The sequence below is a fragment of the Myotis lucifugus genome, unplaced genomic scaffold, assembly GCF_000147115.1.
Source record: "Myotis lucifugus unplaced genomic scaffold, Myoluc2.0 scaffold_54, whole genome shotgun sequence".
NCBI classification, from domain to species: domain Eukaryota; kingdom Metazoa; phylum Chordata; class Mammalia; order Chiroptera; family Vespertilionidae; genus Myotis; species Myotis lucifugus.
This window is the reverse complement of record NW_005871102.1, coordinates 5,077,197-5,104,906: the sequence shown is the minus strand read 5'-3', so window position 1 is coordinate 5,104,906 and position 27,710 is coordinate 5,077,197. Positions and strand designations below refer to the sequence as shown.

The 27,710-nt window shown below is 45.9% G+C and overlaps 2 protein-coding genes across 3 annotated transcripts in view; one reads left to right on the top strand and one right to left on the bottom strand.

The window, feature by feature from the left end:
- ACBD6 (acyl-CoA binding domain containing 6) overlaps positions 1 to 6,930 on the top strand; it is a 126,729-nt gene extending 119,799 nt beyond the window's left edge. For both annotated transcript variants that reach the window (XR_002829337.1, XM_006088971.3), the window contains one exon: positions 6,654 to 6,930. Coding sequence is in view for 1 of the 2 variants with exons in the window: in XM_006088971.3 (XP_006089033.1) it covers positions 6,654 to 6,808 (155 nt within the window). In the remaining variant the exon portion in view is untranslated. The remainder of the gene's footprint in view (positions 1 to 6,653) is intronic.
- Positions 6,931 to 18,157: 11,227 nt separating this feature from the next.
- LHX4 (LIM homeobox 4) overlaps positions 18,158 to 27,710 on the bottom strand; it is a 43,520-nt gene continuing 33,967 nt past the window's right edge. The window contains exons 4-6 of the mRNA XM_006088970.3: positions 24,312 to 24,466; positions 23,805 to 23,976; positions 18,158 to 21,909 (exon numbers count right to left, since the gene is read on the bottom strand). Coding sequence (XP_006089032.1) covers positions 21,515 to 21,909; positions 23,805 to 23,976; positions 24,312 to 24,466 — 722 coding nt within the window. The 3' untranslated portion in view covers positions 18,158 to 21,514. The remainder of the gene's footprint in view (positions 21,910 to 23,804; positions 23,977 to 24,311; positions 24,467 to 27,710) is intronic.

Sequence of the window (27,710 nt, the reverse complement as noted above, 5' to 3'; positions counted from 1 at the left end):
AGTCATCAAATATATAGTTTTAGTGGCCATCTAAGAAACCATAACCCACTGAAGGCCTCTAGAGATAGGGTTCCCAATTGGTCTGATTTTAGTTCAGAAAAATTTCTGCCCTCTACCTCTGTTCACTTAGAACCATCTCTGACCTTGTGCTATTATGGATTAGAGTTTGGTGCCTAAGTTTGTCCCAAGTTCACAACTCATCCCAACCTGGTTTGGGCTGTTGACTCTATGCCCACTTCACCTCATATAGCCAGGAAGCCCTGAGCTCCACCAGGGGAGTGAGCAGTTATGGGAGCCAGAGAAATTATTTTACTTGAGTACCAACAGAGAGCAAAAGAAGAAATGTCATACTAAGTCATTTAAAACCAAACTCCCAGAGAGTTCTGCTTCCATGTAAGATCCAGCAAAGAGTGACAAGCCCCTAAAAGACACACAGACTATTTCACTTTGATGGAGCAACTGAGGAAGAGGCAACCACCATAAAACAGATAAGAAAAAAACCACTAAAATTAACAAATTCTTCAAGTGAGCTAAAATGACATTTTAGAGTAATTCAGACCCAAGAAGAGTCCTCACTCCAGTGCTCTTTATCGTTAACTGATGCTCTTAAGAGAAATTGAGAACAGAGAGAGCCGTCCTCTGTGGCATACAGTCGTGAAACTCTGCCACTTCCCTGGACCCTTATTTCATATGAAGCAAAATCCTTAAACCACTGGCAGTAAATCAGAAAACTTTTCTCTCCTCCTGTCCCTGGGCCCAGGCAGATATCCACTGCTTTTGGAGGAGGAATAAAAGCAAAATCTACTGCCAAGGAGGAACAGGGAACCCCTGGGCTCTGAACCTTGCACCAACACAAAGCAGAGATCTCTCACCACTGGGGCAAGGCAGGAAACTCTCTCCCACTCATGACATGTTCTCCCTCATACAGGGCAGAGTTGGGTTGACATTTCTGGGAGGGGGTATAAGAACACTAAGAAATCACCACCCCTGAGGGTCTGCCTGAGACGGAGACCAGGCCAAGAGGACAAAGAACTCCATCCCACTCCCACCATGAGCTTTATCCTGAATAATAAGCAATGGCAGTCTTAGAGCTGGAGTAGAAAGAGAGAGACTCTCTTTGTGGTAGACATGGAGAGACTACTGAAAGCTGAAGGTGGAGCAAGAATACTGAAAAAGCCCTCTGGCACCCTGGACTGCACACGAAGGTAGCAGCAGCCCACACCTGGAGGAATTCCAATTGGTGATCTACTGAAGTTATCTATTAGACCCACAAACCTCAAATCCAGTTCAACTGCTGACTAGATTTAATCAACACCCATACTAATGGCATGAGAGAAGAAGAGGAATCATTTCTTGGGGTAAATAGTATTATTTACTGCAGCCTCCACTATCCTTCTAAACACAGTGTTCTGCATTCAATCAAAAATTATGAGACACAAAAAAGCAAGGGAAAAAAACAACCCTTTGTCAAGCAATAAATCAGTAATTGATAGAGCAAGTAGATAATAATTCAGCGAGGATATGAAAGATTTGAACAGTACTGTCAATCAATTTGACTTAATTGATATCTATAGACCTTTCCATCTAATAAATAGAATAAACATTATTTCAAGTACACATGGAATACTTTGCCAAGATCGACCATATTCTAGGCAATACAACAAATTTCAACAAATGTAAAAGAAATTGTACAAAGTTTGCTCTATGACCACCTCAGAATTAAATTAGAAATTAATAACACACACACATCTGGAAAATCCCCAATTGTAAAAAATTTAAATATACTGCTAAATAATTCATAGGTCAAAGAAGAAATATGAAGGGAAATTAGAAAATATTTTGAACTAAATGAAAATGAAAATGAAAATATCCTATCAAAATGTGTGGAATGCAGCTAAAAGCAGTGTTTAGATGGAAATTAAATACTTTAATGAAAAGAATAAAGGTCTCAAAGCAATGATCTAAGATTCTACCTTTTAAAAAAATTAGAAAAAGAACAAAGTAAGTCCAAGATAAGCATAGGAATCTTCTATATATATAAAAGCCTAATATGCTAAGTGTCCGACCAATCAGTCGACCTCTCAACCAGCCGCTATGACGCACACTGACCACAGGGCAGAGGACCAGTTAGTTAGCTTTGCTAGCTGCTGTGCTCTGGCTGATCAGGACTGGGGGAGACGGGCCGGACACAACCTGGAACCCTCTTGCAGTCCCTCCCGGCCGGCCAACCTCTGCGGTCCCTCCCTGGCCGGTCGGCCCCCCATCAGGCCTGATTGGGACTGGGCGAGACGGCCCCAATCAGCCCTGATCACTGGCCAGGCCCAGGGACCCCACCCATGTACACCTCTAGTATAATAATAAAGATCAGAGAAGAAATCATTAAAATCATTAAAATAGAAAACCAAAAAAAATCCATGAGAAAAATCAATGAAACCTTTAAAAAGTTCAATAAAACTGAAAGGTCTTAAAAAGAAAATACCAATTTGAGGAATGAAAGGAAAATATCAACATAGATTCTACAGATATTATGAAGCAAATAAGGGAACATTATGAACAATTTTATGCCAATAAATTAGATAACGTAAATGGACAAATTTCTGAAAAGACCCAAACTACCAAAAGATATAAACTATTTCTCTAAAAAAAAAATAGGTACCCTAGATAGCCCTACATTTATTAAAGAGATTGGTTTGTAGCCAGAAACTTTCCCACATCAAGATCTTCAGAACCTGATTGCTTCATTGATGAATTCTACTAAATGTTTAAGGAAGAAATAATACCAATTCTACACACAAACTGTCCAGAAAATAAAAGGTGAGGGAACAGTGCCCAGCTCATTCTACAAGGCCGACACTACCCTAATACCAAGACCAGAAAAAGACCCTAGGAAAAGAAAACTATAGGCCAGTATCACTCATGAATATAGATGCAAAAATCTTTTTTTTTTAATATATTTTATTGATTTTTTACAGAGAAGAAGGGAGAGAGATAGAGAGTTAGAAACATCGATGAGAGAGAAACATCGATCAGCTGCCTCCTGCACATCTCCTACTGGGGATGTGCCTGCAACCCAGGTACGTGCCCTTGACCGGAATCGAACCTGGGACCTTTCAGTCCGCAGGCCAACGCTCTATCCACTGAGCCAAACCGGTTTCGGCACAAAAATCTTTAATAAAATGTTAGCAAATCAAACCCAGCAATATACAAAAAGAATAATCTATATCTATAAAACCCTAATATGCAAATAGACCAAACGGCGGAATAACTGGTTGCTATGACATGCACTGACCACCAGGGGGCGTACACGGAACATTTTGGGCGTCAGCAGCAGGCGGCAGAGTACAGAACATGGCGGGCATCGGCCACGGCGGGATGGTGGAGCAGGTGAGCGGGGGCACCAGACCAAGGCAGGGTGCCAGTCGCTGTCATCGGGGCAAGCCTCTGGTGGTTACTGAAAATTATTTGTTCTCCCGCACCGTGGTCCCGCCTGGTGCTCAGACCTGCTGCCAGCACCGGCCCCTCTCGCAGCCAGTGCCAGAGCCACCACTCACACCCGCTGCCAGTGCTCAGCGCCATCAGCGGGTGCGAATGGGGCCGCCAGCCTCCCTCTGCTCCTGAGGGCGATTGGGGCAGCAGCCACCCCTCATACCCGCTGAAGGCGCCAGCCCCACTCACATCTGCTGCTGGTGGCGGCCCCAATCACTCTGTACCGTCAGCAGGTTCAAGCAGGGCCAGCGCTGTCAGTGCGTGGGAGCAGTGGCGATGGGAGCGGGGCTGCGGGCAGATGGGACTGGGGGCTGCGGCAGGAGGGTCCGGGAGGGGGCATGGAGGATGGGCCAAGACCTGCCCCTGTGCCCACCGCAGCCTCACAGCCCACAGTTCCTTTCAAGGTGCACAAATTTGTATACTGGGCCCGTAGTAAATTATAATAAAACTAGAGGCCCAGTGCACAGATTCGTGCACAGGTGGGGTCCCTCGGCCTGGCCTGCGGGGATGAGCTGAAACCAGCTCTCCGACATCTCCAGAGGGGTCCCGGATTTCAAGAGGGTGGTTCTCAGGTGACATACCCTGGAATCTGGCTCCAGGTGCGTCACCCAAGAACTGCAGCTGCCAAATTACCACAGCTTGGCAGCTCCTGCTTTGAGTGTCTGCCCCCTGGTGGTCAGTGCGCATCATAGCTATCAGTCAGAACGTCTGCCCCCTGATGGTCATCGTGCGTCATCGTGCTAACAGTCGGACAGTCGCTTAGGCTTTTATATATATAAACTAGAGGCCCGGTGCACAAAAATTTGTGCACTCGGGGGTAGGGGGTCCCTCAGCCTGGCCTGTGCCCTCTCGCAGTCTGGGACCCCTCGGGGGTGACCACTTGCTGGCTTAGGCCTGCTCCCCGGGGGATTGGGCCTAAGCTGGCAATCAGACATCCCTCTGGCAGCCAGGCAGCCCTCAGGGGATGCCCACTTGCCAGCAGGGAGCAGACCTAAGCTGCATTCGGACAGCCTTAGCGCTGCTGAGAAGGCAGGAGAGGTTCCCACCACCATCGCTGTACTGGCAGCCATCAGCCTGGCTTGTGGCTGAGCAGAGCTCCCTGCTGTGAGAGCGCACTGACCACCAGAGGGCAGCTCCTGCATTGAGTGTCTGCCCCCTGGTGGTCAGTGTGTGTCATAGTGACCATTCATTCCCAGTTTTTCTGCTGTTAGGGTCAGTTTGCATATTACCCTTTTACTATATAGGATAGAGGCCTGGTGCACAGGTGGGGGCCGGCTGGTTTGCCCTGAAGTGTGTCCCGGATCAGGGTGGGGGTCCCGCTTGGGTGCCTGGCCAGCCTGGATGACGGGCTTATGGCTGTTTGCAGCTGGTCACACCCCCTTCAGGGTGGGGGTGCCTGGCCAGTCCTGGTGAGGGGCTGAGGGCCGTTTTCAGGCTGGTGGGCGACTGAAGCTCCCAGCCTCTTTTTTTTTTTCTTTTTCTTTTATTCTGGGATTTATTTACCTTCTATAGCTGTCACTGGAGCTGAGAGCCGGCTCCAGCTCTGAGGCTGTGGCTGGCTGAAAGCAGGTATCTGGGTTTGTTTAGCTTCTATAATTGAAACTCTGTTGCCATCACTGGCGCTCTAAGCTCTGAGCCCGCTGGCGGCTGAAAGCAGGTTTCTGGGTTTGTTTAGCTTCTATAATTGCAACATTGTTGCATCTGGAGCTCAGAGCTTGGCTGCGGCAGGCGGGGAACCTTGGCTTCCTCCGTCACTGGAGCAAGCAAGCCTCATGTTCGCTTCAGCTGCGTGGCTGCAGGCTGCCATCTTGGTTGGCAGTTAATTTGCATATCTCGCTGATTAGCCAATGGGACGGGTAGCGAAGTTACGGTTAATTACCATGTTTCTCTATTATTAGATAGGATTGTGATCCTATATCATAAAAGCCTTATAAACTACATGTCCGACCGTTTGACCAGTCATTATGACATGCACTGATCACCAGGGGGCAGATGCTCCGACTGGTAGGTTAGCTTGCTGCTAGAGTCTGGCGGATTGGGACTGGGCAAGACGGGCCAGACACGCCCTAGAGCGTGTCTCCCACGGTCCCTCCCCAGTTATGTATATGTATAGTGTTTTTGTGTGTATGGTATAGCTGTTTTAAATTTTTATGTGTTCAAATTTATCAATTTTAGGTTTCCATGCGTTCAAATTTAACATTTATTTTCTTTATTGTGTCTGGGTTTCATATCAAATGTAGAAATACTCAGGCCATTTTATTTAGTAAACATTATAATCATAGGCCTTGAGCCTATGAGCATTTCAAAAACCTATAAACATATTAGAAATAACATGTTTTTTGTCCCACAAAAAAAGAAAATTACAAAATATAAATAATTAAATGTTTAAGGGTCTATAAACATAACATATCAGCTTCGTTAATTATTAAATTTAGTGTACACTGACATTTTTTAACTACTTTGCTATGTCCTTCTCCTTGACTTTCATTGGCTCTCTTTTTCAGTCCCTTCTTATATTTCTGCTAACACTGGCTAATGTCAAGCCCCTTAAAAGAACTACCACAATCTCCTAATAGGTCTGCTGCCACAAATTTCTAGACTTTCAGGTCACTCTTTATAGAATGATCATCCTAATACAGAAGCCAAATTATGCCATCCCCAGCTTATTAACTCCAAACTTCTTAGTGTGGCTTTCCAGGCACCCTGTCCAGTGCGATTGAAACCCAGCCTCTGCGTTTGACCCTCTGTTGTTTCTGTGAGACAGCAGCCAGTCCTCAGCGTTCCTGGGTTTGCGAGCTCAATCCCCAGTAGGGGGCATGCAAGAGGCAGCTGATCAGTTTCTCTCTCTCATCTATCTTTGTCTATCACCCTTCTCCCTTACTCTCTCTCTCAAAAAATCAAAAGATTTTTTTTTAATCATAATAAAATTTAAAGTGTATTTCTTTGTTTGCTTTTGGGTAACCAAAAAAGTAAATTTGATTTTCCTAACATTCACAAGTCCACTGTACCGGCACAGTTCTGCTTCTGAGGCCAGATCCCCCTACAGCCACTGTAAGGGTTCTCGTCGTTCTGGATTCCTCACAGCCCAGCACGTGACCCTCCTGCTGAAGTCCGGTCTCTCTGTCTCTGAGTAACCTTGTTTTCATGTCTGTCACTTTCCCTGTCAGCTGCTGCCTGTGAGTTTCTGGACATCGTGGAGCTGCTGCTCCAGTCTGGCGCGGACCCCACTCTGCGAGACCAGGATGGCTGCCTGCCGGAAGAGGTGACAGGTTGCAAAGCTGTGTCTCTGGTGTTGCAGCAGCACATGGCTGGCAAGGCTTAAGCAGAGACTGGAAAGCTACAGTCTAACAGCATAGGGCTTCAGTGATGCAAGAAAACCATACTTCTTTTACCACCCATCTTTGGTGTACATTGGCTAATAAAATCAGTTCTGAGGAACGGGGATTTTGAAGTCTCAGCAATTCATTCTGCTTGCATACATTCCGGCGAGTACAGTTTTGGCGATGAACATGTGTACTCTGCATAATGCAGTCCAGTTCTGCTGAGCGTGCTCTGAAATTTATCACTGTTCTTGAGGGTGGGGAGAGGAGTCACATCATAGTTCACAATATTAAACATGGCTGCTCTTTTAAGAAACATACAGAAACAAAATGTGACTGACAGTGAGGGAAACTTGCATGAAATCCCAGTGTGGTGGGGATCACACAACCTTGTGGCATTTTGTACAGCGGGTCTGAATAGGGAGCTAAAATGTCTAGCCTCTTGGCAGACTGAATTGGGAAGATAAGAAAGAAAAGGGGTGTTAAGAAAAAGAAAAGGCAAAAAGGCAGCATTTCCTGGGATATAGAAGTCACAGGAAGTACCAGAATAAGATTTAGTGACCTCACTCTAAGATTGAGAGACAGGTTCTGGAGAATTCACTGGTTAGATTAGGATATCTTCAACTCACCTTCACATAATAGGGAGCAATTCCCTAGGGCCCTCTTAATTGACTATACTGTCCCTGTCACATAGGGCAGCAGCGTCTGCATACGGGCTCAGGCCTGAACTGTTAGGCCTGTTTGGGAATGTGAAATAGCCATACTGCCTCAGTACTTAGTGTGATTAAAGTTATTTCAAGGTACCAGGAGAGCATCTGCTTTTTGTTAAAAATACAAGTATGCCACAGTTTTAATGTAAAGGATAGATAAGTATGACACTGCTGAAACTGGCTTCCTACATTTTCCCCTTTAAGCCTAAAGAACTCCATCTGGGGAATTCCTTGACATTTCTTATTATGTAAGGAAAGTAGACAGTTGTAATATGAAGAGAAATGAAGTAAGAAACAGGTTGAGGTGCAAAGGTGACCATTTAAAAATAATGTTTCTAATGTGTTATTATTTAGATAACAAGCAATAAACGTGCTTAGTGGAGCCCTCGACAATGGACAGGATTTCCAGTAGCTTAGGCTAACCTGTCCTAAAACAAGCCCCTTGGGAAATGGGACATTATTAATGCTGCTCACTTTTTTCTAAACTAACTTATTTTCTGAGATGTAAGCCAAGCCATTCCCAAGGCTATTCAGTTTTCAATTATCTGTGGAGGAAATATGCATGTTAGTACGTGCTGAAATGGTACTATCATTCTAGTAAAGCTTTCTCTTCATTCTCTGTGCTTTTCCCACAATCCAACTACATTGCAACCTACTGTTTATCTAAATACTCTCATGTTCCATATTAATTGAATGTGTTTTATGAGACATTATGCATTAGTTACAGCAAACGCAACCAAGATGTATGCAGCTTTTATTTTAGTGTTTTTTTTTATTAAAACAAATTTTAGTGTTGACATAATTTTAGGAGTCCCCATTCCCCCTCACTTTTGTCCACCTCCTCCCTTCCCCACCTACCCCTTTCTTGGCCTTCACCAAATTACTGTTTGTATCCATGGGGTATGCATATATGTTGTTTAACTATTTCTTTCACCTTCTTTATCCAGTCATACGCACTCCCCTCCCCTTGGGCACTGGCCAGTCTGTTCCATGTATTCATGCATCTGGTTCCATTTTGTTCATTTTATTTTGTTCATTATATTCCACGTATTAGTGCGATTATATGGTATCTGTCTTTTTCTAACTGGCTTATTTCACTTAGCATAATACTTCCAAGTTCATCCATGCTGTCACAAACGGTAAGACTTCCTTATTTTTTACAGCCGTATAGTATTCCATTGATAATGTACCACAGCTTTTTTATTCACTCATCTGCTGATGGGCACTTGGGCTATTTCCAGGTCTTAGCTATTATAAAAAATGCTGCTGTAAACATAGGGTTACATATATTCTGATTGGTATTTCAGAATTCTTAGGGTATATTCTCAGAAATGGGGTCACTGGGTCAAAGGCAGTTCCATTTTTAATTTTTTGAGGAAACTTCATACTGTTTTCCCCAGTGGCTGCACCAGACTGCATTCCCACCAGCAGTGCACGAGGGTTCTCTTTCTCCACATCCTCGCCAGCATTTGTTTATTGATTTATTGATAGTAGTCATTCTGGCAGATGTTAGGTCTAGTTTTTATTTGCATCTCTCTGATAATTAGTGACCTTGAGCATTTTTGCATGTCTGTTGACCATTTGTATGTCCTGTATGGAGAAGCATCTATTCAGGTCCTTCGCCCATTTTTTTAATTGGATTGTTTGTATTCCTGGTGTTGAATTGTATATTTATATATTTTGGAAATTAACCCCTTATCGTATATATCATTGGCGAATATGTTCTCCCATTCAGTGAGTTCTCTTTTCATTTTGTTGATTTTATTTTTGCTGTGCAGAAGCTTTTTAACTTGATGTCGTTGCATTTGTGTATGTTTCAGAGTTTCTCTTGCCCTCAGAGACTTATCGGTAAAAATGTTGCTACAAGAGATGTCTGTTTTACTGCCTATGTTTTCTTCTAGAATTTTTATGTTTTTGCAACATATATTTAAGTCTTTTGTCCATTTTGAATTCAGTCTTGTGTAGTGTAAGTTGGTGGTCTGGTTTCATTTTTTTGCATGTGCCTGTCTAGTTTTCCCAGCACCATTTATTGAAGAGACTATCTTTACTCCATTGTAGTCTCTTGCCTCCTTTGTTAGATATTAATTGACCATAGAAGCATGGGTTGATTTCTGAGCTCTCTGTTGTGTCCCATTGATATATATGCCTGTTCTTATGCCCATAGCAGGCTGTTTTGATTACAATGGCCTTGAAGTATAGTTCACAGGGGTCTGTGGGTCCCATCTAGAATCCTTTTTCCTGGCTCCTTGTTAGAGTATTTAAAAAATGAGAATTCTTGTGTTGACTGGCCCAATTTCCATGGTTTTAAGTGCTCTTACTAGATAATATCTGAGGTGTTGTCATGCCTATTTGAAAGAATAGGAGACATGCTTTTTTAAAACAATTGATCAAGATTTTTAACAATATAGACTATAGTTTTATCACTGACTACCACACTGGGAAATTTTTAAAGAGAACTGGCCAAAAAGTTGGCCCTTGACTTCATTCTGCTACAGGGCAGAAATGAGCCCACCTGTTAATTCTGTGTCACTCACTAATGATGCCTGTTTATATGTTTAGCTTTTGCAACTTTTCAACATGCTTAAACCGCCCCTCCACAGTAGCCCTATAAATTAGGTAGTGCAGCTGCTATTAAGGCCACTTAAACAAGGATGAATCTGAGACATAAACAGATTACTTCAGTTGCCCAGGGTTAGAGAATAGCAGTAGAGCCACAATTAGAACCAAGTCTGCTGAATTGCAGTCCTTTCTATTAGAGCACAAAACTCCTGTGAAGTGTTCAAGCTCTGCCACCAATACGTCTTGAGAGTTTACTAAACGGCAGGTACTGTCATTCCCTCCTCTCATTATCGTGTACATTTACAATTACTCATGTTATTTCAAGGTATTGCATGAGATATCTTGAAAAGCCTCATAGAATTTCATAAATTGCTAATCAAAAACTCACTAAATCTTTTAAACCTACTTTAACTGTGTCTCTAATAAAGATGTAAGAAGTCAGCCAGCTGGCCACGTATTGTTATCTCTTATGCTTGTCAGGTAGAAGGGTAACAACCAAAGTATAATATCTGGAAGCATATCTATTATATCTTTTTTTAATGTTTCAGCATTTTCCAGCTAAAAGGTTGCTATAATCCAGTGAACCTTTCTATTAAATAGGTATTTCTTAGCTTCCTGCCAGGTTTAACTACTTGGCTATGGGTTATTATTCCGTGTACATGGCATCTCTGAGGATTAATGAACAAGGCGTGTGACTATAGCAAAGCTGAGTTTGGATTGCAGGAGGGATTAGTGCCCAGGCTAATATATGCTTCAGTTGAACATGAAGACTTTTAAATGTTTATTTAATGTTTATCAGTTGAAACATGAAAGCTTTTTATCAAACTTCAAGTCCCTAACAGATCCCTTTATAAATAAATGTTTATCACAGAATAAACGTGTAACCCACCAGCCACAATTTAGTAATGAAAATATTGCATTTAAATATTTATAAGTGAATTTCAAATTCCAATTCCTATGGTGTTTTGGGTCAAATGCTTTAATAGAATTTATAATACTATATCTGATCAGTTTTTTTTTTGTATTTTAACGTATCCAAAATTGGTTCTTTTATAAACAATGGCATGTCAAAGTTGAATTGGCAGCATTTTTTCCTAGTGATTCATACATAAGCTAACGTACCTTACAATCAATACATCTGAACTTCAATGACATGACAGTAATTACACCTTAATTGTTTTTTGTCTAAAGTTTTACATATGTCTCCTTTTTTTCCAATTGACCCCCACCACCCCTGTGTTCGTGTCCATTGGTTATGCTAATATGCATGCATACAAGTCCTTTGGTTGCTCTCTAACCCTCCCCCCTCCCCCATCATTTGTCTCTGGATCTATTCTTGTTCATCAAATAATGTTGATCAGTATATTCCACATATGAGTGAGATCATGTGATATTTATCTTTCGCCGATTGGCTTATTTTGCTTAGCATAATGCTCTCCAGTTCCATCCATGCTGTTGCAAATGGTAAAAGTTCCTTCTTTTTTATAGTGGCATAGTATTCCATTGTGTAGATGTACCGCAGTTTTTTAATCCACTCATCTGCTGATGGGCACTTAGGCTGTTTCCAAATCTTAGCTATTGTAAATTGTGCCGCTATGAACATAGGGGTGCATATATCCTTTCTGATTGGTGTTTCTGGTTTCTTGGGATATAGTCCTAGAAGTGGGATTACTGGGTCAAATGGGAGTTCCATTTTTAACTACACCTTACTTTTATACTGGACTTTTATAGGCAAGCATGTTAATTGAACCTCACAATAATTACAAAAGCAGAAATAATTGGTATTTTCTCTATTTTACAATGGCAAAGAAAAACTCAGAACTGATAGGAAAATGCCCATCTTTATATAGACTTTTACACAGAATTGAAATGATCTCCCAAGCCTAGTGATACCAAGTTCAAAAGTTTTACACCATGTTTCAGGATAAGCTAAAGTGCAAACAAAAGCAACCACACTCAAAGGTGCATTGTTAAGCCTCTTAATGGATTTTATGTATGCACATTGGATTTTCTCCTTAAAACATAAAAAGCCTTCAATGCAGTCTTCTGTAATCATGTGATTTGAAAAATTATGACAGTCGTTACTGGGGCTTTACCTTGAGCAGCTTTAATTATTTTAATAACCATTATTTTAAAAACCTTCATCAGAGAGATTTTGGACCACAGTATAGTGATTATCAGACTGATGGGGAAAAGCTCCCTTGTTATACTTATCACCTAACGTTTATTATGTGCCGAGTGTGATCAATTTTTTACATATGCGTTAGTTGCATTAAAGCACTGAACAGGAAAAGCTATTTAACCTCATCTTTATTCACTTATCCTTGAAGTAGTCCTGTCACGCTCCTCCTCGAAAAGCAGGACGTAGTGGCTTGAACCTTGTATGGATCACCATAGTTACTGGGCATTCGTGACATTTTATTCCTTACTATTTTTACTTTTACATATAAATTCTTCAAAACTTTCTTTCCTGTGTTTTATTATATCGTTTTTTCCCTTGGCACAGTTATAAAATGAATGTCATTATTTTACATCTTTTACTCTCCTTTTGGGACCTGTGTACTGGAGTCATTTCCGAGGGTGCTGTTCCTTCCTGTGGCAATAGGAAGCTTCCAGCCCTGGGAGCCAGAGCGGGGCGTTCACAAGGTACGTGCCAGTGTATACCCAGCACAGACGCTTCCTTGCTGATATTCTTCCGACACATTTAGAAGGAATGAACATGAGTTTGCAGTAGAACACTGAGGTTAAAAACCCAGTGGAACTATTCAGTGATGGCCCCATTAACTCGTTTGCCTCATGGTGGAACTCCGGGCACTAAGGGTGGGTTTCTCTCACATGTGGGAAAAGGACCATTTGAACCTGACACTATGAAGGCCGAGGCTGAACATAGGGGCAGTGAGGCCTGAAGGAACAGAGGGGTGACTTTCAGTGGGCTGCCCTGGGCTGCAACAGCCAATTCATCACCCACACTGCAGTCAGGATTTATTTTTCCTCTCGCTTGTGTAGCAGTGCCGGTTTCCATTTTAATACTTAGAAGGTAAGTTCAGTTGATGGACACTTTGTGTAATAAAATACTCTTTTAAAGTACGTGCCCACATACACACACGGGATAAAAAGTGGCACCACCAGGGCCGGTGGCTTTCACGGAGTACATTTGTAGAGCCCAAAGCTTAGACCTGGATATGTTTATAGCACTTTAGCTCCGTTTGTGAGTTTGGAACCCTTCCAAAAAAAGAAGAGAAAGACATATATTATTGTTTATAATCTGCTTTATTCCGCCAAACCTTGACTGAACAGACCTGTGGATTGCTGTTTAAATCCCTCAGTGCCTTTAACTACCGATGGGGAAAGTGGTTAATGCGCATTCTAAACGAAGCTTGGCATCCACTCAGGGAAACCACTTTAATTGAGAAGCATTAAATGTTAAAATGATTCTAAAAAAAATAATAGAGCCAGCACACATATTGAGTATAAAAGTCCAGGCCCATCAGTAATATAGCTCTTGGTTCTCATATTCCTCTAGCCTGAGTGAGCTTAAGCCCTGCAGTTGACAGGTGTCGAAAAAGCAACTCTCGATTCCCGAGGTGGCTGTCTGCGGGCGGCTACCCATCCGCTGGCAGTGAGCAGACAGTGGTCAAGGGCTCCACGTTAGAGGAGAGGAGCTGGCAACTTGACAGATGTTTGTTTTTCTGGAATAATAAGCTAGTCCCAGGTGACTAAAATATGAGATTTAACCCCAAAGTTCTTGCCTGGACTTTCCATTGCTGTGCTGGAGCCATCTGTTGAAACCTATTTACCATTTTAATGGCCTTTTTTAACTGCTTTATTTCCAACTCCAAGTGTGTGTGCCAAGACTGCTCTTTGGGGTCTGTATTTTATCTTTCAGGAAGCAATTCCCAGCCTTTCCAAAATCCCCAAGCCCCTCCCAGGCAACAGGAGATCCTGGTCCAGGGTTGGCAAGCAAGTGAGAGAAAGATAAATGTTTTAAAAACAGAGAACAAAACCTCTCCCCCAGCTTCAGCGATAGCCGTTCCTGGAAGTTCTGGCCGATGCGGTGGTTACTAATAACCCAAGGTGTGCATCAGTCACGTGGCAACGTTTCTGCCCTGGGAGCCCCTTCTGTGGGAGCAAGTGCACTGTCGGGGACAGCCTGTGACTGGTCCATTTAATTACAGAATAACATCCCAGTTAATAACATGCCTACATTCAATGTCTGTGTTTAATGGGGGAGAGGCCAAAGGAAAGGGTTCTAAAGGAAAATCCTGAAATCACATTGGACAAAAAGGAGAGAAGAAAAGGAAAGAAAAATTTATAAAGAAGTGTTACAGTCAGTAGCCCACTCCCTCCGAAAGGGGTGATGTACTCTCCCAGGGCAGGTGCAGATGATTTGAAGACCTCTGTTTAATAGTTTGGATGGATTCTTTTTATTACTCCTTTTAGAAAGATGGTAATAAGTTTCCTCTTTTTAGTGATTTGGCCCCATTTTATAAACATTGGGTTTTTTCTCCCTCCTAACACAGTATTTCCTCAGCAGCAGTGGTAACCATTGCTTGCTTCTCTGGGGCAGCCGTGACCCACACCAGCACCCGACCGAGCGCCGCTGCTCGCTGCACATCCAGCAGAGGACCAGAGGGAAGGCGAGGATTTATTTCCAAATGACCAAACTGAAATAGCATCCGTCCAAAGAGGTATGGCAAAGGGATGCAACCATTTTCTGTTTAGACTGTAAAGGACAATTTTTAAACTGTGTCTCAAATAGCACATCTAAGGAAATACATTCAGAAACGTTGAGGATCACCTTTTAGGATTCTTACTTCTAGTTTGACAATTGGTTAAAATTTACAACATACTGACTTACCTTTGATCTTCTTTTCCTCCTTTTCTGACTTTGGCTGAGTGGAATCTGGCCCCAAGGAGAAAGAAGGCAGGGCAAGCAGTGCAAACACTGACTGTTGTGCCTTCCTCAGTTCTCCTGAGTTTGAGTTTTATTTCATTCTTTCTGGCTGGTGATTTCTTTCCTTTATTCTTCTTTAAGCAGCTGTCGTTCTGAAAAGGCTCTGTCAGAGAATCGTGCTCAGGAGCTGGTCTCCAGTGACCGAGCCAGAAAGAAGGACCCGATCCTCCCTCCCTCTGTGAGCTGAGAACTTACTTGATAATTCCAAAACGTTGCTACTAGATTACTGTGGTGGGATCAGGGTGCACTAGAACACCAAGTGGAAACATTCCAATGAACCGTCAAGCCTGATACACTCAAAGCAACTGACAGAGTTTGGAAAACAAAGACTCAGTAGAGACAGCTTGTGACGAGGGTTTGAGAATAGACTACAGACATCGTGTACAGTGTTAGAATCAATAGCCCACTGCATGCACTGGCAGAACTCTCAAGCCCCATTATGAGTTCTCGGGAATACCCAGATAAGTGATCGAATTTAGTAGCAACAGAGGCCTTCATAGCCACTTGGCAAATTTCCCTAACAACCACCCAAGCGACTGAGCAAGGGAAGAAACAAAAGTCCTCATGTGCAGCACCTCCTTATTGCTCTACCCAAACTCCCCGCTCCCAGTGGGTGCTCTCCGCCCTTGCTTGCACCCAGTAAGGTCCTTCTGAACCTCAGCCTTCCTTGGCACATACCCAGTAAGGCCTTTGCCTTTCTCAGCCTTGTAAAGTATTTACCAGAGGAGATGACTCGGCCAGGGACCAGAGCAGAGATTTGGGTCTCCACGAAAGACCTTTAAGCCCTCCAAGAAGCTCAGTGGAGGTCCTGCCTGGGAAGGTACTGCCTTTCCCGTTTAACTGGGTTGACTGTGGGGCACAAAGTAAGTCTAAAACGTAGGAACTGAGGCCCAGAGCCCAGCCTCATGCTTTGTACCTAAACAAGCCACACAAGATGTGACAGTTGTCACTACCACTGTCTGAGGAGTCTCAGAATACGTCCCCAAGTGCTCCAGGTTAACTAGTAACTAAAGAGGTGATGGATGAGTTTTCTCTGTCGCTGCTGAGCCAGATGCCATCAGCACTAACCAGTAGAACTTTCTGCAGGGATAGAAATGTTCGATATTTGTGTCCAAATACCATAGCCACACGTAGCTCTTGAGTGCTGGAAATATGGCTAGTGTGAGGGACTGAAATGAACTTCGTTTCACTTCATACTAAGCAGTTTAAATGTAAATAGCCGTGCGTGATTAGTAACTACCATATTGGACAATACACCTCTGCTTGGATCTTCTCTTCAACCAAACAGAACTACTAATCACTAATGGAAAAGGCATTCTCTAGTTTTTCCTAGTTGGGACCCCAGCTCTAAAGAAAGGCTATGACTCTTTTTTTTTTTTTTTAAAGAATCTCTGTTGCTCTTTCCATCCTCACTATACTTCAGGTCCGGCACACTAATAAAGCCTCCTGCGGAGAAAAAGTCTGAATGGAGATTTTCCTAGAAAAGCTTGTTTAAGAGCCCTGATGACTCTGATGAGGTGTTTCTATCCCTCTGTCCACCTCTCACCCAAATGTAGACATTTGCACATACTTTCTCAAGGAAGAAAATGTGTGAAGTGTGAAGGACAAACTAACTAAAAAGTATGTAGTCAACAGGTTTCTCTGCCCATTCCCTAAGTCTAGGAACAGAGGATTGGGCCCTAGAACATGGCTGTAAGAGAAATCGGAGAACTCTAACCAACCCTTCACTGAGCAGTTCTGGTATTTATGGATGTAAGTAGTTCTGGCATTCGGAGTTGTACTTCGGGTTTTCTTCTGGTGATAAAAGGGTCCCATGTCAGCACAGCTTTGCATTTGATTTAGGTCAAGAGAGAAAACTAAATGAAAACCAAGACACACCAGCTTCTAAAGAACATCCATATTTATTTAACATAGTTTTACCATACACATCTCATGCCAACACACAGGAGGCATATACAAACAAACGCACCAGCTTCTGTTCCAAAGTCACATGGCAATAAATAAGGATGGGTGGGTCCTTTTTTTTTTCTTTTTTCCTTTTTTTCCAGCAAATGAGACTTCATTTCTTTTCACTGTACAAAATGTACACTGGGAAGGGTGAGGGCAACAATCCAGAGCTTAGGGGAGCAGGTGCTTTGAGGTCTGAATGCAAGTTCAGAGCAGCATCTGGGATCCTGCAGCCCCGAACCTGCCCATTTGGCTGCACACAGTCCTCGAGTGAGGGAGTACAAATGATTTTGTGTCTCGGTGGGCAGCAGTAAGAGTGAGGGTGTCCTTCTCTGTCCACCTGAGCTCTGCCTCCCTAAGCAAAGGAACGCTTGGCACACCTCCAGACCTGCAGCTGTCTCCTCCCAGAGCTAGCAGCATGAAACTGTGCTTTCGTGGGCCTACCAAGCAGAGTGTGGGTGGGATGACTTTGCTGAGCTCTCTCTTTTTGGCTCCTGTCACTGTGGGAGACAGTTGGAGCAACTACTGCAAAAAGGGCCAATTGACCAATCCAAGAAAGAGAGAGCCAGTGATGTGCTTTTTATTTCGCTTTCAGCGTGCCCAGAGCCCTTCAGCAGCAGGCAATAAAACAGAACTCATTTCCGCTTAATTGGATTTTTCTTCATCTCACGGGTTCCAATTTTTAAAGTGCAATGTTTAAAAATGAGCCTCCTCAGTCCTTCCAGACTCTGCTGGCTGAAGAGGTATGGTCATCATTTCCACAGTTAGAACCAAGTTGTCAGTAGTGGCATGTGGGAGAGGTTGGAAGGGAGAGTGGGTGCTGGACGCATGGTCGCTCATAACACAGCTTTTGCTCAGCTGAAGCCTTCAACCCACTCCAGCAAGGAGGCAGTTGTTTCAAAATAACCAGCTTGAGCCTCAAGAGGTGGTCATATCTTTCATATCTACAGATTACTTCTTGCAAAGTGAACTTAATTATGAAGATTGAATGGCCCTCAATTATCTTATTAGATTTCGTGTTTTGCATTGGCAAAAAAAAAAAAAAACCTTAAAAACACAGCTAAATGCTTTTCTTTTTGTTGTTAATCCTCACCCAAGAATATTTTTTCCATTGATTTTTAGACAGTGGAAAGGAGGGGGAGAAACAAAGAGAAACATCAATGTGAGAGAGAGACATCCTGCATGCGACCAAGCCTGCAACCAAGGTACGTGCCCTTGACCGGAATCAAACCCGGACCCTTCAGTCCGCAGGTCAGCACTCTATCCACTGAGCCAAACTGGCTAGGGCTAAATGCTTTTCTTATGTCTTAATTTTGTCCTCTTTCCCTGACATTTCACTGTATTAATTTGCAGGAATAATATTATCAATATGGTAGTTGATTTGCACTTTCTATTATATTCTTTAACTATTAGCTGAGGCGAGAAAAAGAAAGCACAGAGACAGAAAGGAGTTTGCCTCAGGTGGCACAGCAAGTCCCTGAAAGGTCCAGGACCAGTCTTCCCAATAATGTGATTTAACAGGTGGGCTGGCTTAGCTTTGCATCGGGATTTCTTCTGTGGTTTTATTTCTCTTTGAAAATAGAGATTCTTCCATAGCCCCGTGTGTCCCATTTTTGCTTATACCAGCTACTACTGGAAGCTTAGGTGTTGCTGGGTTTTTAATTATTATTTTGCTCCTGAATTCAGAAACCTCCTATCCCAAGGTCTATCAGCCAGGTGCTCAGATGAATGTTGCTACTTGTAATTGCTCTCTTAGAGCCACAGACAGATTCAAATGATGTAAATTGCTCTAGAAGGTCTTGTTTCATTTTTCAGATGTGTCCATGTCACTTTAGCAAGGGAGAAAGCAGCTCCCAGGAGGCACCTTATACCTCAGTCACAGACCGCTGAGCAATGGAGGAAGCTCTCAAGGTACAGTGTGTGCTCACCATCTCCAGCCACAGAAGAGCCAAGGAACAGTCTTGGCACACAGTGGCTCACTGGTGGCACCAGTCCTCTAGAATGCTAACTGCACTTGCAAGGAGAGCCACTTAGAATCTGAGGCCTGGCCTGGCTGTGCTTCTACACGGAGCGCCAGTGTTTGCTGCTCTCTGGGAGGAGGCTCTGGGGAACTCAGCTCTCCCAGCTTTGAGGCCAGTATAGCTAGCCAGCCCCACCAACACCAAAGCAGCCCACCAACACCAGCTGCCCCGCTCACTGAGTTCTCAGGAGACTGTTATTAGCACGTTCTCCAACCATTGAATAAGGCATGAGCTTGATTAACTTGCATACAAAACAAAAACTGCTCAACTGATCTTAAAGAAACAGTGCTACCCAGAGGGCCATGTTCCTTGAGTCTGCTGCCTCTGGTAACCACCAAAAGCAGGCAGTACCTTGAGATCCCAGGAGCTCCTACGCCAAGTAACGGAGCTGCGACAGTGGTCTGGGGGGGACAGTCTTTAACTGGTTCATTGCCCAACACAGTCCTCCTGTGCACTGAGAGCTGCCTGCTGAGAACAGTATGTTCAAGAACCTGTCCTCCCAGAAGACTGCGGCACATGCCTTTCTTGTGAGTCTTTATTGCCATCCCCACTGTTCACTGTATTGGGAATTGTCTGGGCTTCACCCTCTGGCATCCCTAATCCTGGAGCCTCAAGAAGAAATCCTGCATCTGCAGGACTCCCCAAGCAAAAATCACGACAATTGCAGCCTGTCAGAAAATAAGGGTCCGCTACAGAACTGATCAGGGAAAGGTGGCCTGAAGGCTGACCCCAGGAATTTACTGATTATACAGTTTGAAGAAGCTTAACTGCCCGTAGTTTAGTCCTCAGAAGGCATTTGCAGAAGATGCAGGAGCCAAGGAGGAAGGTTTATTTCTTCCTTGAGTCTACCTAGCACGCTCTTATATCTTTGCAGCCTTCAAAACGTGACAGACATGAAAGAAAGGGTGGTTAGGGTCTTGGGCCCCATCACTTCACGTGAAAAGGGTAATGCCTTTCTTACCTTTCCCTACTCTGCTGATCTTAAGAAAACAGGAGGCCAGAGAAGTAAACCACCATTTCCCAGGGGACACATAAATTCCCCTGGCTAATTTCCAGTGTGCACATGGAGAACCTCCTGCAAGGTTGAGGGGTGGTGCATTAAGTAGGAGCCACGGCACCTTCACCACGGTATGTCCCACCGAAGTGCAGTCTGTCGCAGGGCTGGCAGCTCACAAAGCAGGGGTTGGCCTTGCCCTTGCCTCGGGCTTGGTGATGTGCTATTGAAACCCATAAGCTGAGTCTGCACTGCCACTGGCTGGAGAGCTCCCCTTTCTGAGCAAGTGCAGGGCTGGAGCACCACAGGGCCTGGTGTGAGGCCAGCCAGCAACCCAGGGAGATGCAGCCCAAGGACCACCTGGAACTCTGACAACTTTAGGGCTGCTCCCTAAATGATGGCTCCCAGCCAAAAAGCATTGCTAGTACTTGGAAGAGGCCAAGACTGTCCTCCAACTGAGCCAGCTAGCACAGCAGAGAAAGCTCTCCTTTTTAAAGGGCTAGGGAGGGTTGGCTGTAGGTGGGTGTGGACTTGCAAACTCATCTAAACTAACCACCTCAAAACAAACTCACAATATCATTTCCCCTGCAGGAGCGGGGACTCTGGGAGACTGGCATCTGCTGATTTGGCTAAATGGACTGCACGCTTGGAATCCAAATGGGTCTACAAATGTTCTCACTGATTGTCTTTCTGGTCTCTCCATATTTTAGCTTTGATCGTTGTGTAAGCCACAGCCTGTCTAGTGGAATAAGTGATATGAGCAAATTAAAAAGGCACATTGTGCTCCAAGGGGACTCGTCGGGCAGTCGCTGTGATGGTCCAGGGCCACTCAGCTCCAGCCTCAGAGTCACCTGCAACGAAAACCACTTCTTGCCATCAGGGATGGATTCAGTGATGTTGATGGGACTGCTCACAAACCCAAACTGACAGATATTCTCTGGAGAGGGAAGAGGTCATTCTTCACAGCAGAAGAGAAAGGAGGGGCATGTCTCTATCAAACTGTGGCCATCAAAGTTTCTACTGACCTTTAGTAAGTGACCTTTTTTATTTTGAAAATTAGGGTTTGATAAGGGTGGTTCAGAAATCACTTTTCTTATATTTAAGGGCTGTGACATCACCAGAATCTCAGTTCTGGCGAGAGCACTGGTGTGGGAAGCATCTCATGAGACATACCAGTTGGAGCAGAGTTCCCTAAGGCCAGGGTGGCCTCACAGTCGCCTCCTGCTGCCAAGCACTGAGCAGCCAAAGCCTGTAAGCAGGGTCGGGGAGGGAGCATAAGCCAGCACCCTAGCGCTCTAGGCTCTGCGCCCTGTGCTGTTCTGAGAGGAGGCTGCTCCCCCACCATTTCCCCAGGAGAACAGCACCCTAGTGCGGTGACCTCCTAGGGATCAGCAGAGGACTTCCATTGAAAATAATGGAAATTCACATTGGTGCGCATTTGATCCTAAAAAGGTAAGTCTCTTTTGATCCTTGAAGATATTCTCTCAAGCCAGAAGGACAGGTAGGGTGGGGAGGACAGATGTTTAAAACGGAGGATGATCCATTTCATCGAGCCAAGAGGCTGGGCTAGTTGGAAAGTCGGGATAGCCTACACTGCTTCCTGTGGAGATGTCAGAGGTGGGTCCCCCAGCCATGGCTCTCAGCGTCTGGCTCACTCCCTGCCCTGCATGCGCAATGATGCCCAAATTACTGTCCACTGTGTAATCCAGCCCATTGAGCAGAGGAGCGTGGGACGGCAGGGACGATATGGAGGATGGAGACTGGGGGATTCCATAGGGGCTCCCATCCCTCAAGTCCTGATAGGATTGTCCTGTCCCGTCCATGGAGAAGCTCCCATTCATTAACTGTCCGCCTGTAACGTCCCCCACGTTGCCATAAATCCTATTGGTGTGGCCAAGTTCTGAGAGAATTTGATCCTCTGTGGACAAAAGAACGGAGATTTATTGTCAGCCAACAGGATTCCAATGTTCCTGTTCTTTACAACCTAGGTAGGAATACACGACCAGGAAAGAAGCCCGAGGATGACAGACAGCTGCCAAGCAGGGATCAAACACCATCATGTCAGCCCAAGACTGACCCACATCAAGGGAGGGAAATAGAAGAAACACCTGCAGAGACTAAATTCCTGGGACCCAAAAGTTTGGATAGTGTTTGGTGAGTGTGTTGGTCCCATGTCACTCACGAACTAAGATACTCTGGCTACACTGAGGACTATGAATGCCTCACATCACGGTGGAAACTCTGTGCTGACAAGATTTAATCTGAACGCTTTCAGGCTAAGTAATGTGCTTGGGTTGGCTGGTTGGGAAACAAGCAGGCCCATATGGTAAGGGTAGCTGAGGACCACTCTTAGACATGTGTACACTGTTCTTCTGGTCTACTTGGGAGAGATTCAATAGCAAATGACTTGGTTTGTCTAATACAGTCTTCACTGGGGACAGTGTTGACTTGATTAAGACACATGGACCTTGTTTCTGAGAGAATTTCACTAAGGGGATCTAACAGGATCTTTGCCACCTGGAAGAAGTCACCTCTCCAACAGAGGTGGCCGTTTTAATCTTAAGAAATACATAATTAGCCAGAGAGAGCAATGATATGTCACCCTGGGAGCCCACCTGCACCCAAAAGAAAGGAGCTACAAAATGAGACCTGGCAATCCTGTATGTTCCCGACATGGATTCCAGCAGCTCAAATGAGATGAAGTGGCTTTCCTAACCCTGCCAAGAGGGCTAGGAGGTGAGCATGAGGCCCTTGAGCCATCCCGGGGCCCCAGGACAGACCTCTAGGCTGAGCTACCATCCCCTCAGGTGAGCAGCTTGTTCTATCCTCTGCCCCAGAGACTTTTCTATTCCCCACCTGGGCCTGTGCATCAGTTCCTATCCAGGCTCTTTAAAGGGGCAGGAAGGTGAAGGCTCAGCTTCACCATAAAATGGCCAGTGTTTGGCCTTTTGCATATACCTGTCATCCCAGAGAACCAGGGCCCTCTGAGGGAGCCACAGGCTCCCCGTGGGGACAATCGTCCCTTCCAAGGCTAAACATCTGCTGGGCTTTTCCCAAACACATCCAGAGTCATTTGTGTTCATTGACTCCCCACAACACCACTGTGAGATGGGCAAGGATGTGGTTATTCCCTACTTATAGGTGGGGAAACTGAGGCTCAAGAAGTGATCCATGTGACAGCCACAACTGGAAACCCAATTTCTGACCCCAGCTCTGAGGACTCAGGCTAGGAGAATAGTTACGGCTATTTGCAAACAACATAAGGACTCAAAACACAGTCATTTGCAACGTTGCTGATGCACCAATTTGAACTTAGCGCATGCTCCAAAGCATTTGTGCGTGGGCGGGGGCAGGATAAAGTGCACAGAGGGGAAGGGATTCAGAAGTGAGGCTGCTCCCCATCTCACATGCACTCACAGTAGTGATTTCCCAGGGCACAGGGCCTGAAGAGCATGTCCTCCCCATCAGGAGTGGAGAAAGGGGTCACTAAGGAATCCTGGGAGGGAGCCAGGGCCCCTGCAGAGGGGCTGAGGGCACAGGCTGAGACCCGGCTCTGTTCACAGGTGCACGGGGTGGTGAGGGAGCCCCAGTCAGCAGGAGGGGAGGCCTTGGGGCTCACGGTGCTAGGGAACCAGCTTGCACATCTCAGCAGCAGAGCTCTCTTGTTCTCTTACAGGGCCACTCCATGTTCCCCCACCCATTACTGCCAGGGGCAGTGGGGAGCCTGTGTCCAGGAGGGAGTTGTCCAGGCCTCAAGAAAATCCCTCCTGGATGTCAAGGATCACTGTGCCTCGCCCCTCCAGCCCTGCTCACCTCGGAAGCTCAGCTCACTGTCACTAACCCCACAGTCCTCTGCAGAGCTCTCCTTCTCCTGCTTGCTGCCGCCCCGGCTCCTCTTGACACTCTTATAGAACTGTCCCCAGCGGTGCCGTCCTGCGTCCTTCTTCAGTCGCTTCTCCTTGGCCCTTCTGTTCTGAAACCAAACCTGCCACACAAGCACAAGGCACACATTCGGAGGATGCCCACCCCAACCCCACAGCCCCCAGGTGGCTGGAGACAGGGACTGGAGTTTAAGGCCAGGAGTACACTGTGCCCATGGCTCCCTCTGCCTGAGCCTCAGACATCTCCAATTTGGCAAGTTCCCCAGAATCATGGCCCCGAGCCCCAAGTCCCCAAAAGGATCAGTGACATGGTATGTATACCACTCCCATGCCTTCCCATGTAGAGGGCACAGACTGGCCCTGGGCCTCCCAGGAGTGTCACTGGGCCCCGGCTCCCTAGGCGGCAAATGAGTACTGGGCCAGGTAGCTGGTGTCTCACCTGTACGACCCTCATGTCCAGGCCCGTCTCTGAGGACAGCTGCTCCCTCACGTGCCGGGCAGGCTTGGGAGAGTTCTTGTAGGCATTCTTCAATGTCTCCAGCTGCTTGGCTGTGATGGTGGTCCGGGGCCGCTTAGCTCCTGCCTCTGAGTCATCTGCAATAAAAACCTTACTGGTTGAGTTCAGCCCACCTGAAGCTCCTGGGTCTCGTCCACCTCCTTTCCTCACATGTGATCTTGCCTGCTATGGGCAGAACAGTGGGGAGGCAGAGTGGCGTGGCCCACTCCTGCACCACAGGCTTTCCGAAGTGACTTAAAAGTAAGGACACCATCGTCCCCTGTCCGGCCTCCCTGTCCCCTCCCATCAGACTGGAAGTGTTCCATTCCACGCATCTCCTGTCATGCCCAACACTCTGGTGGACTTCCTTGTGAGTATGACCGATAAGGTGAAGGAGCTAAAGTCTGGGTTCAGGGCTGTCCCACATGCCCCTGTCCCTCCTTCTAGGGCCCCTCGCAGGGGTAGCCCACGCATTCACCAGTCATCTACAGATGTTCATAAATTATGGGCCAGAGCCCACCACCCAGACCCCTCCCTGGAGTCCTGAACCCAGAGTGGAAGGATTCCAGAGCCACTGTGGCAGACACAGGAAAACCTCCAAAACTCTACTTAATTCTGTTTTAGGGAATCAAGCCTTCTGCCCATATTTATAGAGATGCCAGCATGATAGCAGATATCAAATAGTGCACTTTTAAAATACCTATACAGTCTTTATATATAAAATCTGAAATAGTGAAACCACCAAAAAATTTTAATTCATTGAGAATTGCTTACTGTCAAAGTAGGCTGCCCTAGTGAATTAGAAATTGCTCTCATCACAACCAGATGGCAGTGCCCCTGGGATACGCCCTGTCATCCTGGCTGGTGGGCATGGCTTCCGCACTGCTGTCCACCTGCACAGGACCTTCTTCTTGCAATTATGGGGGCTATTATGCTGTTATTTTAACATTCACTGTTATTATAATTTAAAATCTTCTTTATATCCTATAATAATGTCATCCAAGTATTCATTAAGTAGTGGTGGCCGTGCTCATGCTGAAAAATGCACCCAAAAATCAATAACTTTGGTACGGAAGTTAAATGTGATAAAAGGCTATGAAGAAGGCCAAGCAAGACCATGATACCCTGGGCTGTTAATTTAGGAGAGAGCATTCTGCAAGGTATTAGAGACAGAGCTGAGAAAATAAAAAGTAGCATTAAGGCAAAGATACATCTTACCGGTTATGGATTTATGTGCTCCCAGAATACATCCCTCCCTTACTTCTTACATTAATTCCTATGGGAAAATTAGCCTTAAAATAGGTTAGTTTTGAATTATTCAGGGTCTCTTAGCACTTGTCCCTGGCACAAAATACAACCTCATCATATTGAAAATGCAGATATCCAGGGTGGCAAAACAAATGAACAAAATCATTCACACTAAAGTACAAACAGCTGATATCAGATCCTTTGTGTAGCACAAGGGAGGGAACTATAAGCCTGAAAGAGGGTGTAGCTTAGCAAGGAGGACTTAAAACATAAAAAGAGCCAAATGTCCCAGAGCAGACAAAGGTCCCTGCTGCCCTCAGCATCACCCCGAATTCACAGGATGGAGCGGCGTGGCCCCAGCTTCACTGCCAGCGGAGACAGAGGAACCCGTCAGAACTATGTAGCCTTCAGCTCCTTGAGAACCTAAGCGGATCGCACCTCCCTGTTCGCATTTCTCCTCCATGCTGGTCTCACCCTCACTTAACATCCCATTCCACATGCTTTCTCCTATTTAAGCTCAGGAAACAGCCCTATGTGGCAGGTGCTATGGTCCCCCCTGGAGAGCTGAGAAGGGACCCTGACTTGAGAGTGGCCCAGCAGTGAGGCCCCCAGGTTCTGAGGCTAAATCGCATGTCTCTCCATGGTCCTGCGGGTCTGCTTAGTGTTAGCCCCTCCCTGCACCACCGGCAGTGGAGGACACCAGGCCAGGTGTGCTCGGGGCCCGAACGAGGCCTCTGACAACAAGCCGGCCCCGGGGGAGGCCGTGCAGACTCGGTATCTGCTGAAGGGCATCAGCGCTCCAACGGCAGCGTGGGACCCGCAGTCCATCTGCTCTGATGGTTTATCCCTGACAAGACGCCCTAATCTTCTGTGACATCATAATTGACTTCAAAGCAACAGCATCGAGTGAGTTTTAAGGAACCAGAGCAGATAAATCCATTAAAGCAAAGAGCCTAGAATGGGGTTACAGAGGCCCCAGAAAGAGAAAGAGACTGAAGGCCTGTACACCCCAAAAGGCCGAGGTGGGGGTGGTGGGAGGAGAGAGAGACAGGAGGCCCCTGACTCAGCACCCCTTCCCACCTTCCACCAAAGCCAGGCTCGGCTCCAGCCGGCTACCCCCGAGATTACCTCTGCCTCCTCACCACCGCGCACCCTTCATTTCAAACTGCATATACAGAGCAGAAAACTAATTTCCCCATGTAGTGATCAGATCTCTATGACGTGTGTGGGGGCCCAGGAAAGCTCTAGAAGGAGATACTGACACTGTTGTTGCTATTTCTTTCCCCATCAAGCCCAGAGCTGTCAACAAGAGCCGCTTTCCACAGCGATACCCTGAGCTGATAGAAATCCTAGTCAAAGGCAAACAACCTTGGTGTTTTGTGAGTTTGTGCATCTGAGATGCCCAGGTTGGGTTTGGCCAGATGCCATATTTGGAGCCAGTGGAGGGCACACCCCCTGTGGACACAGCCGTGTGTAAGGAGCCCAAGGAGGGCTGCAGGAGGGGAGTGTTGGGCTTGGCCTTCCTGAGGGGAGCTCGGAGGAATGGGGGTCCAAGCCCAGTCTAGGCCCTGGAAAGGCTCGGGGCTGCCCAAGAACATGGCATTGGAGGGCAGGAGCAGCTGCTGCCCATCTGCCCACGTGAAGGCAGGTTTTCCAGGTGTGAAATGCTGGGCCTGACATCAATGTCAGCCTGGGCTTCTGCTGCAGACCCTGGACAATGACTCTGAGGAGGCTGGGGAAGGTGGGGGGGCAGGGGAGAGTTCCGCGGCTGAGTGTGGACACTGGCTCAGTAAGCACTTGGCTCCTGCATCGGGGCTTCAGGAGACATGAGGGGTCCTCACCCCTAAGTCCTTACCTCATGAGGGGAAATGGAGCACAGCTGACTGGAGTCCAAAGTGATAGGCCAATAGGTGCTGAGGTAAGTATGCCCCCCAATATACAAGACCAAGGAGTACGCCCAAGTGTCCACTGTAGGCGGAACACCCTCCCAGCCCAGCCCCAGGCAGGAGCCACCCAGATAATGACAGGCGGCCCCTGGCTGCTCCTGAGCCCAGTGTGGATGACCGGTGCACTCACTAACCATACTTGCTTAAA